Below are 17,396 nucleotides of genomic sequence, written 5' to 3'. Positions count from 1 at the left end.
GTGTAGCGGCGGACGTGATGTGCCGATGCCTGGAAGCTGTCAGGATCTGGATGGGGGTGAACAAACTTGTGCTCAATCCCGATAAGACTGAGTGGCTTTGGATGCTGCCCCCGAAGGACAGCCCAGACAGTCCATCCTTAATCCTGGGGGGTGAAAATTTACACCCCTCGGAGAGGGCCTGCAATTTGGGGGTCCTCCTGGATTCGCAGCTGACACTGGAACACCATCTGTTGGCTGTGTCCAGCGGGGCCTTTGCCCAGGTTCACCTGGTGCACCAATTGCGGCCCTATTTGGATCGGCACTTCAAACAGTCACTCATGCCCTTGTCACCTCAAGGCTGGATTATTGCAACACGCTCTACATGGGGCTACCCTTGAAAAGCGTTCAGAGACTGCAGCTAGTCCAGAATGTGGCCGAGCGAGTGATATTGGGTGTACCGAGGTACACCCATGTTACACCTGTCCTCCGCGAGCTGCACTGGCTACCAATTGGTCTCCGGACGCAATTCAAGGTGTTGGTTATTACTTTAAAGCCCTACATGACTTAGGGCCAGCGTACCTGCGAGACCGCCTACTGCCACATACCTCCCAGCGGCCGGTAAGATCCCACAGATAGGGCCTCCTTTGGAGGCCCCCAGCCAGACAATGTCGGCTGGCGGGCCCCCGGAGGAGAGCCTTCTCTGTGGCTGCTCCGACCCTTTGAAATGAGCTACCCCCAGAGATCCGGACCTTACCACTCTCATGGCCTTCAGGAAAGCTGTTAAAACCTGGCAATTCCGGCAGGCTTGGGGCTGTTGACCTCATTATTGAGGTCCAGCCCTGATTAGAACAAATGCATGTGTTGTGATTTTAAATTTGTTCTTTTCTTATTTTTTTTCTTCCTCTTCTTATTTTTTGTAAGCTGCCCGGAGTCCTTCGGGATTGGGCGGCATATAAATTTTAATAATAAATAAATAAATAAATGTCAGCAGTGTCTTTCTTTCTTTTTAATCTGTGAAATTTTACACTTTATGCTTGAGAAAAAGTTTGTTCTGGTACTTAAATGCTAGCAAAAAGGGAAACTTAACTGAAAGCTTTTGGCCATGTTTTACTCAGACATTTGCAGGGGCCCAAGACATATGACTGATTTCACTCTTCTCCATTTTCAAAATTCAACTAGATGGGCAATGACTCTGGTTGCATCGGGGGCAATGAAGGAACATTCACTTGTCAATCTGAAATTAGGCCTGCCTTCCTTCCTTCCTTCCTTCCTTCCTTCCTTCCTTCCTTCCTTCCTTCCTTCCTTCCTTCCTTCCTTCCTTCTTTCTCTGCCAAACTCTTCAAAGGCACTTCTGGGAGATTCACAACAATTTTGAAAATAGAGGGAAAATTGCATTGCAGATGCAGCTACATTGACTTCTGTGGTTTGAGATAGCTACTCACACTGGGCCACGAAGAAAACAATATACATATTTCTGTAACTTTGTGGGCTCTCAATAAGATTATTAAAGCAAAACCTGTTATTTTCAAAAGTCTAGGAAACCTGACTTTGCTGGAGAGCTTGGGATGTACAGTCTGTATTTCACATGTATAGAAAGATGGCTAGAATAAGATACGAACCATGCAGTATGTTAGGTTTAAAGGGGGGGGGGAAATCACATCTCTTGATACATTTTCCACATAAGATAGTTTATAAGGAATATTTCATTAAAATAATTTTAACATAGAAAAATAGTATTATCTGAAGAATAATATAAACAATATAGATAAAACATATTTACATATCAAAAATATTTATCTACAACAATATCTATTATATTTAAATTATGTATTTTAAAATATCACCAGACTAATAAATTATACACAGCTTCAAACAGGTCTGGCACTTATAGTGCATAAAATATTTTTAAAACTTAATTTAAAAAAACCTAACAGAACTGCAAAAAAGCAGGAATCTGTTTGAGCTTTAGTGCCTTGAATAAACAGCATCTGAAACCAAAAGAAAACTGTAATTAGAAAATACAGAGACTGAATTTCAATTAAACCGATTGAATACATTCTTATGAAAGTACAGTACTGATTGTATGTTGTAAACTATAAATAATATGACACCATAAATAATATAGAACTGTATGTGCATGTAAAATGCAACTCTATCTTAGAATAAAAGCCAAAATATTCAAACCCCCCCCCCCCCACTATAAGAAAAGCAGGGATTCAGCAAAAGGGATTCTTTTATAGATTTCCAAGGAATTGTATTACAATACAGAGCATTGCAATTGTAACAGAAAATTTTCAAAAACTTTAAATTAAATCACAAAAAGAATGAAAAATCATCAAAGTTAAACATCTCTGTGTATTTTTGTATAATGTACATTATAAGATTATTACGTATTACCGTAACTACGTATAAAGTATTACAAAATTTACAGCAGTTTCTTTCTCTGTAAAGTTCATTAATCTTTTCAGTTACACCAATTATACCAACTCAGTGTAATTCAACAAGGCCAAAATAATAGAAGTTCTGGATGATGTACAGGTTATTAATCAAACAGATTGTGAATACACAACAGGACTGATTATGAAGATCTAGATCTTCCCTGCAATGTGTAAAATGAAAGAATTTTAATTCTTTTGTGTACGCCTTCCCACAGGAGCAAAATTTTACGCGTGGAAAGAGAGAAAAGCAAATCAGTGTTTTCTGTTAGAGGATTTGTTTGTGTAAGTAAATGTGTAAGTAACATAACATAAACATAAATATACAACATAAATTCCAGAAAAGGAGTACTTGTAAGATACAAAAATGTGGAATATCACTGCATTAAAAAATGGATCATAAATACACACCTGTTTCAATGACACTATATTGATGGATAATGTGAGCAGAGCAAATGTTGTGTTAAAGCAGAAGATCCAAAGAACCAAATGAAGGAAGAGGTGACACAGTGAGAAACCAATGCACATGATGGTCCTGCTTTCCTCCTCAGTCTATGGCAATTGAACATGTCCATGACAAATGAACATGCCAGTAATTTACATTGAATAAACTCTCAACTCTATCCAGGCTTATCGATCAAGCTCCCATTCAACCAGTATTTAAGAAAAAAAGTATCAATGCATATCTTTAACCAACCTTTTCACTGTTACTGGTTTTAACTGATTTTACTGTTGTATTGTTGATTGTTGTTAAACTTTTATACAAACATAAATGTGGTGTTACCAGGAAGAAAAGAGACAAAGGAACAAAATAACTAAAACAAAATATTGATGGAAATGATTTATTACACATAATACTGTGGCTATTTGTAATGTTCATTAAATTCATTCTTACCTCTGGGATACTCTGGATTCACATTTTCATATATTGGGAACAAGGGATTTTCTTGCTCACTTCGTAGCTTTCTTGCTCTTAAGACATCTCTCACACATTGATGTAAATATACATATTGGCACTACAATGAAGATGAAATACGTATTAAAAACAGACCTTTTCCTCTATAAAGCTTTTAACTATTAGCAGGTTCATCTCCAACATATATAAAACATGGTAAAAGATAAAGGTTTCCCTGTCAGCAATGTCTGAGCCTAGGGCACGGTGCTCATCTCCATTTCTTGGTTGAGGGAGCTAGCATTGTCTGAATACAATTTCCGTGGTCATGTGGTCAGCAGGGCTACATGCTAAAGGCACACGGAACACTGTTACCTTCCCACCGAAGTGCTACCTATTATTCTACTTGCATTTGCATGTTTTTGAACTGCTAGTTGGGCAGGAGCTGCGCCAAGTAATGGGAGCTCATCCTATCACATGAGCACTTGAGTCTTGAAACCGGGCTGTTAGCTATCTAGCTGACAAGTTCAGCATCTTTAACTGCTGAACAATTGCGCCCCCCCTTAAAACATAGTAAATTGGAGAAAATACAATCTGGCTGCTTGCTTCAGAAATGTAGAAGGCCCTAGTACTTGTGTTTCCTTATTCCACTTTGATAATAATACATTATTTTTCTAGTTCCAACACATTTAATGCTTAATTCTCAATGTAATTTAATCAATTAATCAAAACCTAAGTTATTACTATTCCCTCTCCATTAATATATTAATTAATAATACGTTACATTAATAGAAGATTCTATTCTAGGGTGACAAAACAGAATAGTTTCTTTTAGAATCCAACTAATAATATACCATATGAATAGGTTTTCTGCACTTTGTTCACATAAAAACAACAATCTGCCCTTCTCATTTATTTTCCAATCATGCATAACTTGCTAAGTATACTGATCTCATCTTTTAAATGTAAAATTGAGTTATGACAAGATTTCATAAGTAAATAAGCCCATTAAAGTGGAATTATGATCTCCCAGCTTCAAAGAAATAAGCTCATACCTATGCGCTTCTCACCTATTTGATATTCTACTTGGACACCTGTTTATCTGATGATTTTTTTTTAACACACATTTTCAAAGCATTGTGAATGTCATCTTTGAAAACATTACCTCTTTTTTTCTAAGACCAACACCCCGAAACAGTAAACCTATTTCACCCAGTGGAAAAAGAATCCAGCCTATTTATCTGAAGGATTTCTAGAGAGTTTATAAATTATTATCATATAAATGGATAGTGAATTTGGCTTTATGCCAGAATTGGTGAAAATGGTTTTAGCATCTTTCTACCCATTATAAAGAACTTCATTTTGCATGAGATTGGTGCCATGCTCCTTAATAATTAATTAGGGAATTAGTTTCTTCTCAGAGTTGAAAAGTTACCATAAATAATTAAGCATTCATATCTGTAAAAATGAAGATATAGGCAATTGTAAATCATAGGTCTAAGTGAGGCTGGTGGCATAGAAGATGGAGAACATGAAGATTATTGCCATCGTTATATAAACTCTCATCTGATCGGTATCATGGCTGATTATAAAGTCCCAGGTTTTGTAGGTTTGAAATCCAGGCACTCACAATAATCTTTTCTAAACTCATGGTGAAATAAATGGCAGAATATTCCATTAGAGCCAGGATCAGATTTCTTTCTTCTACTCCTCAACTGTGTTGACCCCATATCACTGCCGGTTTTTTTGTAACGCCATATGTTAAACCTCCGAATTATGGGAAACTGTATGGCCATTTTTTGGCAATTACAACTTCAAAGTTAGCAGCACAAAATTGTAAAAAGGAGTTGGGTTTCACATGCTGCTTGCCCTTTTCTTTATTGGCATTTGTTGATGCATGAAAACTAGTAGAGGGGCAGGATCCCAGAATCAGAGGGAATGGGGAAAGATATTTGACAAGGCAATATGCATTGCATCTGTCAGAGGAAAAAACAAGAAATTTGTAAGGCTAACAGGTGAAGGAAGCACAAGTAAAAAAAAGAGGGTAGAAGCGATGTAGATTTGAGGGAGAATGGAAAAAGGTGAAGGTTGGAAAGTCCCATATTAGAGTATCTAGAATTGTGCATATTATATTGTAAGCTGTTCTTGATAGGTGCTAGTCCAGATGGATAGGATTTAAATGCGATAAATATATGCATTAATAAAAGTATGCTATTGATGGGGAATCGGGAAGCATTATGATTAGCTGTGAAGAGGCTGAGTGGACAAAAGCCTGGGAGCAGAGTTGATGGAGGAAGGGTAAAGAAAGCATGACAGAAGTCAGAAGCCTAAGATAACAGAAGAAGAGGAGTCATGAAATAAAAGAATGGAGAGAACAGGTCATAAAATTTAGGACAAGATAGTGAGATGATGGTAGGAAAGATGTGGAGACTTAGGGATCAAGGAGGAAAGGAGACATTGGTTTTCTTCTATAGATTTCCATGGAGGTCTTTAGCCATTTTGATAATACTATATTACCATTCTATATTTAAAGCTTACCTCTGTTTGAACCATGTGAACCCTGTGAAGCCTAAGATCATACACTGCCCCATAAATATCCACAGAATCCTTTGAGTCCAACTGTTGAAGAAGTCGATCAAGTGCAATGAATGTCCCTGTTCGACCAACACCGGCACTGAAAGAGAAAACAAGAACAATGCCACTCCAGATTATGTCTCCATGCCTTTTTTTGCCAATGTCGTATGGATAATCAGTTCAAGTTAAACTGGGATTGATATTCCTTTTTATTTTTTCAATTTCAGGAATGAAATTTAATGATTTATGGTTTGCTGTCGCCCTTTGCAAAGAAGCAAAAACACTTTTTAAAATGAAGGTATCTGTGTATTTTTGAAAATACTGTTGTGCAGCTCATACCTGCAATGAACTACAGTTGGCCCAGCCTGAGGGGTCCGATTGATATAATCTCTTACAGTCCTCACAAACTGAATGAGCGACTGGGTGGTTTCTGGTACACCATGGTCTGGCCATACAGTGTAGTGGAATTGACGAATAACTCTAGAGGAATCAAGCTGCTCTTCCTATTAAGTCAATGAAATAAATATAATAATTAGCCTGGGAAAGAGACACTACAGAAGATATGAATAGTTTTGGAGAAAAGTTTTTCATAAAGTATAAGTACATAATGGGTGCTTTACTGGTATAAAATGAAAATGTTCAATTATTTCTATGGCATAATAAAGTTGACATGTTGAGAATTAAGTGACAGGTTGATTTCTTGAAATATCTATGTTATCACTATGGTATAAGATATTGTAATATTTTTTCAATTCACAAACATCAATTCACATCACTGAATTGTATATAAGAAATAGATTAAGAAGAACAATATTCAGTAAGTCTCCTTAGAAGGAAACCCAAATGGATTTACTGAAGATCCATTCTTAGATTAATGGATATAGCTGTCTGGCTGGTTAAGCAGGTTTAGACCAGATTATTTGGTTGAGTGGACACCTTTAGGAAACATTAGGGATATTAGTCAGAGTGGGAAGAAAAAAATGTGGAAAAATGGACCACTTCGTACCATATTGCTGTCATAAATCTATATGGACTACATATTGGGAGTTGAAAGTGTTACCTTAAATAGGCATGGAGCTGCACCTCTTTCACATTTAACAATAAAATGAAATAATGTATCTTCTTTGAAACATTTGATTAAATAGTTGGAAATACTTACACTGGAAATCTTAAACTCTCTTATTGTCCATTCTGGGAGAACTGATTCAGATAGCATCTGGACTATTAAATCACCATAATATAAAGAATCCTGGTCAAAGGGCCAATAATGATCACATTTTACCTAGAAATTTGAAAAAAGTTTGCCTTTAAAATTACAAAGCTGTATTTATCACTATACAGTTGAATAGCTGTAATATCTGCAACCCAGAGTTACAAATCAGGCAAAGCACATTGAGAATTAAAATTGTTAAAATAGTTAAAATACAAGGATAACTATCAGCAGCCAAGTTACTCTTGCTCATAAAATGAAACCCTTTTTGTAGAGAGGTCATTTAAGCTCTCTAGAAAGTGGGTGGGCATATTTGGACTACAAAATGCGGAGCTAAAGAGACAAATTAACAAATTAACACCTTGAGTGAGGGCTAATCCCATTCTGCCTTTGTTCAGACCTTGCTGCAGGGAATTTTTGCCTTTGTGTATAGCTATCCGTCTCTTTATCTCTTAAGTGCTGACATCTTCTGTGGGCCATTAAGGAAGGTGGGGGCTGCTTTCTGCCTCTAAGAAAACATGTTTCTCCATTTCTCATTCAGGGAAATATATTCTTCCTTTTTAATATTTCTCAAAATTTCATTCTTCTAGGAGAGGGATGGGTGCTAACTTTCTACAATTGGTGCCATGTTACTATGTCATATTAACATGAGAGAAAACTAAAACAAATTGGAAGGAGGATCCACTTATTATCAGTGAGCAATCATGTGCCTTTCCCACTCCAAAACAATGCAAGAGATTCCTGTCCCAAAGGTGCTTTTTCAAAAGGCAACTGGACTTTCTGGAAACCAAGAAAGTTCAGTTGCCTCTTGAGAAAAGCTCCTTTGGGACAACCATGACCTGGATGGCTGAAGAATCCCCACATGACCACAGGACACTGCAATCATCATAAATATGAGTCAGTTGGCAAGCATCTGAAATTTAATCACATGACCATGAGGATGCTGTAATAATTGTAAGTGTGAGAAACAGTCATAAGTCTCTTTTTTCAGTGCCATTGTAACTTCAAACAGTCACTAAATGAACTCTTTTACTTTTTGTTTTTAAGGATTTATAAGAGGTAATGTGATAAACCAAGATCATTAATATATTAGTAACACTCAGCTCTATTTGTCCTTATTTGGGTCAGATGAAGTGGTGCCGATGTTGAACTAGGCCAAGAAATCATGCCTTGATCCTCGTCAGATGGAGATCTTATGATAGCTGGGTTCTGTATCTGTACAGCTTGTTCTAAATGAAAGGGTGAATGTCTAGCCTGGAAGTCTTTTAATCAGGTCTTGTCTTTTAATGTTTGGAAGCTTCTGGATCATTCTGTTCTTGTAATAACTTCTGTATGATGTTTACCTAATATAGTTCATGTTCATTAATTTTTTTATTACTGCCATATATGATTCATGTAGAATGGCTTTGACAATTACCAAGAAACTTCAGCTATGATAAAATATGTTAGCCATAAGTAAAACTGATACAGCGAGAAGTTTCATTCTGCACTGGTCTTTTCTAAAACCAATAGGAGGTACTAGTGCTTATCTTTATCATTTTAAATAACTGAAATTTAAAAGACCTCCTTTGCTTACTTATGATATAGCATTAGTCTGTTTTACATCTTCTCATAAAGATAAAACTGCACATTTTAATTGAATTAACTCTTTATGCCAACATGCAATTTGCCTGATATACCACCTAATATATGGATATACCATCTAATATCCATATGAAGGAAAAGCCATTTAAAAACTGAAGTAAATAAATGAAAAAATCTTCATGAAGCTTCATTTGTTGTCAATATTTTTGTGAGCAGGTAATAACTCTACACAATTATAGCTTAGATTCAGATTTGGCACTTCTATTTGTAAAGACTAGAAGTGAGCACAATTAACTGTCCACAGCTGCCTGGTTTTTATTGTAGTTTCCAACACTCCAACACCAATACAACGGGGGGGGGGGGAGGAAAAATGCAAACCATTTCTTTGTCCCATTCCATAGGTGGATGTTTCTGTGAGAAAATTCACTCATGCAATATATGTAATCCATCGTGTATATGTAGAACTTTATGGATACAAGGATTCTGTGCATTCTGTGCACTAAATACTAGGAGCCCTATTTCCCTTCTTTTCTCATGGAGCATGGCATCAGTTTTGGATGATGGTCTAAAAGCTTGTGAAAAGGCTATAAATAATGATCCAAAACCAAACAGCTAACTGGATTTCTTATGTGTGTCTTTCTTACATAAATTGTAAAGCTTCTACTACACTGTGATATGCAACAAGTTCTGTCGTGGATGCTATCATTGGCATTTTATCAGTGCTAGATGATATAATCTTTTTGTGAAGTAATTAACAAGTAAGAAAACCACTCACCCGGCCCTTCTCAACACACTGGGTTACCATGACAACATTATGAACATTCTGTTCCCATGCCATTTTCCAGAAATCATCCTTTGTGCCAGGCAAAGGTCCTTGAGTTGCAATGTATTCCCTACGGAAATTATTGCCCTGTTGATTCAAAGGCTATGATTAGTTCAGATAGTGCCATAGTAACCAGAGATAACTTTCCCTATTCTTGGTTTTAAAGCACAGTATTCATACTTCACATAAGAAGAGGGAATATCCAAGCAGTCATCAGGATGAAAAGAACTATCAAGATTACTTTGTCTCAAAGAAACAACTTCATCTTTTTACTAGTCAGGATCAATCATACAATAACACACAAAAACCAAAATCACAATAATGTCAAAGCTTGGCCAAAATTATGAACAAAGACAATTCTATTTCCAAGAGGAAAATGTTTCAGCTAGATTAAATTTCTCTTCTTCCGATTTCATGGATTCATAAAATGCTTCTATTCTGTATGGATAATTTTAAAGGTGGTACTTCTGATACATTTGGACTCTAATTCCTACTATCACTTCCAACACTTATCCAACACTCAGCTAATTATAGATTATAAAAGCTATATAAGAATACTCATATGTTTATTTGTTGTCCTTTATTGCAAATAACATCATGGCATTTTTACAATTTTTGTTTACTTCAGAGCATCTATGTGTTTCCTGAATGAAATATATCTTCAAACAGTGGTGCTATCTGTAATAATCTGCTGTATCTACTTCTAAAGATTAAAAGTAGCTACATGTGAAAAAATATCATTTGTAGGTTCTAATGCTGTTTAAAACATGAAGCCACTGGGTGAGATCATGCGACAGCACGGGGTAAAATACCACCAATACACAGATGATACTCAACTGTATCTTTCTGCCCCGTGCCAGCTCAGTTTAGGGGCGGACGTGATGTGCCGATGCCTGGAGGCTGTTAGGATCTGGATGGGGGTGAACAAACTTGTACTCAATCCCGATAAGACTGAGTGGCTTTGGATGCTGCCCCCGAAGGACAGCTTAAGACAGTCCATCCTTAACCCTGGGTGTGTGTGTGAAAATTTACACCCCTCAGAGAGGGCCTGCAATTTGGGGGTCCTCCTGGATTCGCAGCTGAAACTGGAACATCATCTATCGGCTGTGACCAGGGGGGCCTTTGCCCAGGTTCGTCTGGTGCACCAATTGCGGCCCTATTTGGATTGGGAGGCACTTCAAACGGTTACTCACGCCCTCGTCACCTCAAGGCTGGATTATTGCAATGTGCTCTACATGGGGCTACCCTTGAAAAGTGTTCGGAGACCACCATTCAGCTAGTCCAGAATGCGGCCGCGCGAGCGATATTGGGTGCACCGAGGTACACCCACATTACACCTGTCCTCCGTGAGCTGCACTGGCTACCAATTGGTCTCCGGACACAATTCAAGGTGTTGGTTATTACCTTTAAAGCCCTCCATGGCTTAGGGCCAGCGTACCTTCGAGACCGCCTACTGCCACATACCTCCCAGCGGCCAGTAAGATCCCACAGATTGGGCCTCCTTCAGATGCCGTCAGCCAGACAGTGTCGGCTGGCGGGCCCCCGGAGGAGAGCCTTCTCTGTGGCTGCTCCGACTCTTTGGAATCAACTACCGCCAGAGATCCGGACCATACCCACTCTCATGGCCTTCAGGAAAGCTGTAAAAACCTGGCTGTTCCGGCAGGCCTAGGGCTGTTGACCTCATTGTTGAGGTCCAGCCCCGATTAGAATGAATGCATGTGGTTTTGTGGTTTTTAAACTGTCTTTTTCCCCCTCTTTTTTTTCTTCTTTTTTTGTAAGCCGCCCGGAGTCCTTTGGGATTGGGCTGCATATATATTTTGATAATAAATAAATAAATAAATGTTAGTATGTGGCTTTTAGTGCTAAAGGAATTTCAGTTTTATGGAAACTAGTTTGGCACAGTATTAAGAATTTGATTGATTAGAAGACATGGGCAGGAAGTATCTTTTTTTAAAGAGTTCATATAAAGGAAATATGGATCACTTACTGGGATGTAGCTTGCATTGATATAATCAGAACATGGGTCATCATCTACATTTGAAAGTTTCACTCTTGTTGTGTCATCTATAAGAAGGATTTATTATAATAAAACATGAACCATTATATACAGTTATTAATTTCCTTTAATTACATAAGCCACAGAAATAGAAATAAATATTTACTATTTACTATTCACCGCTTCATACTATTCATACTTACTATTTACTATACTATTTGCTCTTCATCTAGATACATTAAAAATGAGGTCTAGATTATATTAACTAGAAGTGAAATTATACCTTCCACCGGTGATATTAAATGATGTACATAATTTTTTAAAATATAAAAAGGAAAATATTATTTTCAATTATAACTGAATTGTAGTGCTAAGATGTCTCTTGTTCTTGCTGAAAAAAAATACATAAATAGAAAAAAATACATGACTCACATCCAACCTTATAACTTACAGGGTAATATATTATTATATCGGTTTTTCCCTCGGTTCTCTGGCAAAAGTGCTATGTCACATGATTGGTTTCGACCCACATCCTTTAGATCCTATAGAAAACCAAAATAAAGGAGATGAAAATAGATTATATATATAAATTAAATAAATAAGTGATATGCATTAATATTAATATTAAAGAGCCAAGGTTGCGCAGTGGTTAAATGCAGCGCTGCAGGCTACTTCAGCTGACTGCAGTTCTGCAGTTCGGCTGTTCAAATCTCACTGGCTCAGGGTTGACTCAGCCTTCCATCCTTCTGAGGTGGGTAAAATGAGGACCCAGATTGTTGTTGGGGGCAATATGCTGACTCTGTAAACCGCTTAGAGAGGGCTGAAAGCCCTATGAAGCGATATATAAGTCTAACTGCTATTGCTATTGCTATTGCTATTCCCATTTTATAATACAACATTTACTACCAATGCTAAATGGAAATAAACATCCTTGTGAATATTTTTTCATTCTCCATGGTCCTTACCTCATATTCTTTAGATAGGAGGTAGTTTGAATCTGCCTGAAGTTTGGTGAAGTGCATTTCAAATTGATTCACTTTTATTAGGCTAAAACATTCAAAAAGAAGAAAAATATGTTAGCAAGGGAAGAAATAAACAATCAATGAAAAAAATTCTTATCTTAAGTGACTTAGTATTGGCTCTTACCTGGATGTTTTCCGGTTCCTTTAAGATGTTTGGGGAAGAAAAAAATTACAGGTCAGCTGGTGATTTAGTAAAGATACCATCCATATGGTAGGCAAAATGCAAAGTAGTCAACATTACCCTTTTTGTCCCAAATTCAAATGAACTGATGGCCTATCCTTACGAATGCTTAGTTTTGCTGTTGCTCTTTCATGGCCAGTTCTGCAAAACAAGAATTTGATCAGGATTATACGTAATGCTTAGAAGAAACAATATTATTTTGTTTGACCAGGAAATGGACTTTCTTTCATAATATCTGTTGCAAGAACAATGAAAACAAATGGAACTTTCTAACATTACAACCTTCTGTTTCATTGTAGCCTTGTACATGATTCATCTCATCTTCACACCATGGAAGTTGGCTCTGACTTATGCCACCAAATCATTAAGTGAATATCTATCCATATATCTTGATTTAAATACATGTAGCATTTGGGAATTATTGCACAATCATTGGGAAAGTAAAACTCCCTTTGATACAGGGAAAAATGTAATATAAAATAAATTTCAACTCACTTTATTTTTCGTCTGCAAACAAGCAATCCAGTGATAGCCATAACCATAATTATTAAGAATAAACCAGTGCTCATGCCTTCTACAACTCCAAATGAAGATTCTGAAATAATTATATGAGATAAAAAAGAGAAATAATGTATAGAGTCTATTCATAATCCTTTGTCTTATGATGTAATGAACAACCATCAGTCTACATGTATTTACATTCAACTTGCGAGCATGGAATTTGGGTCATAAGTTGTTACCATTGTTAAATGGGTCATTACTCAATTTTTCAAATATTCTTATGATGGCCATTAAGTGAATGGTTCAGTTAAAGCAAATCCTATGGTTGTTACGTGAGTCATATAGTGATTAACCAAATCAAGCATATCCAATGGGCAGAGTTGGGTTTCCCCCCCCCAAAAATGGCAAAACAAAATTACAAATTGTGGCCATATGAACAAGGGGGGTTACAATCAGTTGTAAATGCAAACTGGTTGCTAAGTGGCTAAAATGCACTCATGTGACCATGGAAGTATGCGGATGCAGCTCTTGTAATTTTGAGGATGGGTTATAAATGATTTTTTGAAATCTGTTGTAACATTGAATGGTTGTGAAGCAAGACTACCTGTAAGGGTAACTTCATTTCACTTAATTCATATAATCTATTAAATACAAGTTTTTAAAGAACATTAAAAGAGCTGCAGTGGTTAGAATGTAGTACTGCAGGATACGTCTGCTGGCTGCAATTTGGCAGATCGAATCTCACAAAGCTCAAGGTTGACACAGCCTTCCATCCTTCCGAGGTGGGTAAAATGAGGATCCATATTGTTGGGGGGGATTATGCTAACTGTATAAATCACTTAGAGAGGGCTGTAAAAGCACCATGAAGCAGTATATACCTGTAAGTCTAAGTAGTATTGCTATTATTTGTTGAACAAACTAAAGAGGCTTTGTTTACCATTTTTCTAAGCTATAATAATTCACATACCTATATATAAATAACAAAATAACTATTTTAGCAGTTTCCCATTATACCCGTACATAAGTATTATTTACAAGGAGAACAATTAACAAAGCAATATTTTATTGTATTCTTTTGTTCTCAAATGTTCAATTAAATATACAAAATTATCATATTCTCATTATTCCAAATAGGCTTGCATTCACCATGTTATATAATGAGTAGGCAACAGTATTTTTTCTATCTTTTAGACTAAAAATTACAATTCTTAATTGGTAAGGCACATTCAGAGGCATTTTCCTTCAGCATTACTTCATGTGTTAGTTATGTTGATATTACAGTGACTTAGTTGGCCTTTCAGGTCTTTAAAAGCTCTACCTAATCACTCATATAATTTCAGTAATCTATATGCAAATTTTAGAAAAATTACCTAGGGATTTGGAGCTGGACACACACCAAACTATCTCTCTTTTTCCTCTAATGACAATAAAAAGGAAAATTTGAATTTATGGACTGAATATAGATTAAATTATTGAGATTTACTCTAAATGACAAATGCATCTCAGTTGGGAGCAGAATTGAATCTCAAATATATTCTATTCTGTAAAGGCTGTATATATTAAAACTATCCAAACTATCAACTCCACATCTTACAATGCTTGTAAACCATTGACACAAGTTCAATTGCTTCTTCTGGCAAACAGAATATCTCTAATGGTCACAAAGTGACTTTATGGAATGCTAAAAATGATTGAGGAAAGTCAATATCAAACTACTAATGCTTTGAAATAGCTAATCTCATCTCAAAATCCATCTTCTTTGGTCTCATTTTTCTCAACCAAATGAAGCTAGGAATTGGCCTATAATCAATTCAATTCAATTCAATTCAATTTATTAAATTTGTATGCTGCCCTTTTCCCCCGAAGGGGACTCAGGGCGGCTCACAACTCGAACTGGGGAGGGGAATACAGACAAAAGATTTAAAAACAACAACATAACAATATATAATTTAAAAACTCACAACAGTCATACCATTCGAGATGGGGGCAACAGCTCTTTAGCCCCAGGCCTGTCAGAACAACCAGGTTTTGAGGGCTTTGCGGAAGGCCTGGAGGGTGGTGAGGGTTCGAATCTCCATGGGGAGTTCGTTCCAGAGGGTTGGAGCAGCCACAGAGAAGGCTCTCCTCCGGGTAGTCGCCAGTCGACACTGGCCGGCGGATGGAATTCGGAGGAGGCCTAATCTGTGGGATCTAATCGGTCTAGTGGAGGTAATTGGAAGCAGGCGGTCTCTCAAGTACCCAGGTCCAATACCATGAAGGGCTTTATAAGTGACGACTAGCGCCTTGAAGCGTATCCAGCGACCAATAGGCAGCCAGTGCAGCTCACGGAGGATAGGTGTTACGTGGGTGAACCGAGATACACCCACGATCGCTCGCGCGGCTGCATTCTGGACAAGCTGAAGTCTCCGAATACTCTTCAAGGGCTGCCCCATGTAGAGCACGATGCAGTAGTCCAGTCTAGAGGTCACAAGGGCACGAGTGACTGTTGTGAGGGCCTCCCAGTTCAGGTAGGGACGCAACTGGTGCACCAGGCGAACCTGGGCAAATGCCCCCCTGGTCACAGCCGACAAGTGGTGTTCAAGAGTCAGCTGTGAGTCCAGGAGGACTCCCAAATTGCGAACCCTGTCTGAGGGGCGTACTGTTTGACCCCCCAGCGTGAGAGATGGAACACTTGGCCAATTAGTAGGAGGGAAGCACAGCAGCCACTCGGTCTTATCTGGATTGAGTACAAGCTTGTTAAGCCCCATCCAGTCCCTAACAGCCTCGAGGCACTGGCACATCACGTCAACCGCTTCATTGAGTTGGCACGGGGCGGACAGATACAGCTGCGTATCATCCGCATACTGATGGTATTTTATCCCGTGCCGTCGAATGATCTCACCCAGCGGCTTCATGTAGATAATAAACAGGGGGGGGGACAGGACCGAACCCTGCAGCACCCCATATGTTAGGGACCTGGGGGTCGATCTCTGCCCTCCGACTAACACCGACTGCGACCTGTCCGAGAGGTAAGTGGAGAACCACCGTAGGACAGTGCCTCCCACCCCCACCTCCCACAATCGTCGCAGAAGGATACCATGGTCGATGGTATCGAAGGCCGCTGAGAGGTCAAGGAGCACTAGGACGGAGGCATGACCTCCGTCCCTGGCTCTCCAGAGATCATCGATCAATGCGACCAAAGCAGTTTCCGTGCTGTAGCCAGGCCTAAATCCCGACTGGAAGGGATCTAGATAATCGGTTTCCTCCAAGGACCGCCGGAGTTGAAAGGCTACCACTTTCTCAACAACCTTCCCCACAAAGGGGAGGTTGGAGACTGGACGATAGTTGTTTAAGACGGCTGGATCCAAAGATGGCTTCTTCAGAAGGGGTCTCACCACCGCCACCTTTAAAGCGGGGGGGAAGAACCCCTCCCGAAGGGAGGCGGTAACAACCGCCTGGATCCAGCCCCGTGTCACCTCCCTGCTGTTTGCAACCAGTCAGGAGGGGCACGGGTCCAGTACACATGTGGAGGCACTTACAGCTCCCATGGCCTTGTCCACGTCCTCAGGGGTAACAGCTTGGAAATCAATCCAGTGATGTCCTTCCAGATTCTCCCCTGGTGCCTCGGCTGGTTCTGCGCAATTGGAGTCCAGGTCCATCCGAAGCCGAGCAACTTTATCCGCGAGAAATTGGACGTAATCCTCAGCTCTGCCCTGCAAAGGATCGCTTGTATCCCTCCTGTTTAGGAGGGAATGGGTTATCCTGAACAGGGCGGCTGGGCGCGACTCAGCGGAAGCAATCAGAGAGGCAATGTGTCTTCCTTTAGTCGTCCTAATTGCCCGAAGATAGGCTCTGATGCTGGATGTTAAAAGCGCTTGGTCTGACTCGGACTTACTGGATCTCCATCGTTGCTCTAGGCGTCTCTTTCAGCGCTTCATCTCCCGGAGTTCCTCAGTAAACCAAGGGGCCCTCCTGGATCCACTGCCTCGGATCGGCCGTAAAGGCGCAATCCGGTTAAGAGCCCCTGCCGCTGCTGAATTCCAAGCAGCAACCAGAGTCTCCGCCGGACTGCGGGCGAGGGTATCAGGAACAACCCCAAGTTCCGTCTGAAAGCCCGAAGGGTCCATAAGTCGCCTGGGGTGGAACCACCTAATCGGTTCCTCCTCCCTACAGTGGGGGTTTGGTCTCCGAAAGTCAAGCCTCAGTAGGTAGTGGTCTGA

General features: G+C 39.1%; 1 protein-coding gene across 1 annotated transcript in view; it reads right to left on the bottom strand.

Annotated features, from left to right (window-relative positions):
- Positions 1–1,090: 1,090 nt before the first annotated feature.
- PTPRB (protein tyrosine phosphatase receptor type B) overlaps positions 1,091–17,396 on the bottom strand; it is a 79,214-nt gene continuing 62,908 nt past the window's right edge. The window contains 12 exon segments of the mRNA XM_032221327.1: positions 1,091–1,967; positions 3,310–3,430; positions 5,845–5,980; positions 6,220–6,383; positions 7,040–7,162; positions 9,450–9,584; positions 11,485–11,561; positions 11,945–12,035; positions 12,459–12,540; positions 12,640–12,657; positions 12,757–12,837; positions 13,192–13,291. Coding sequence (XP_032077218.1) covers positions 1,945–1,967; positions 3,310–3,430; positions 5,845–5,980; positions 6,220–6,383; positions 7,040–7,162; positions 9,450–9,584; positions 11,485–11,561; positions 11,945–12,035; positions 12,459–12,540; positions 12,640–12,657; positions 12,757–12,837; positions 13,192–13,291 — 1,151 coding nt within the window. The 3' untranslated portion in view covers positions 1,091–1,944.

The sequence above is a fragment of the Thamnophis elegans genome, chromosome 7 (genome assembly GCF_009769535.1).
Source record: "Thamnophis elegans isolate rThaEle1 chromosome 7, rThaEle1.pri, whole genome shotgun sequence".
In the NCBI taxonomy this organism is placed as follows: Eukaryota; Metazoa; Chordata; class Lepidosauria; order Squamata; family Colubridae; genus Thamnophis; species Thamnophis elegans.
This window is presented reverse-complemented; position numbering and strand designations above follow the sequence as displayed.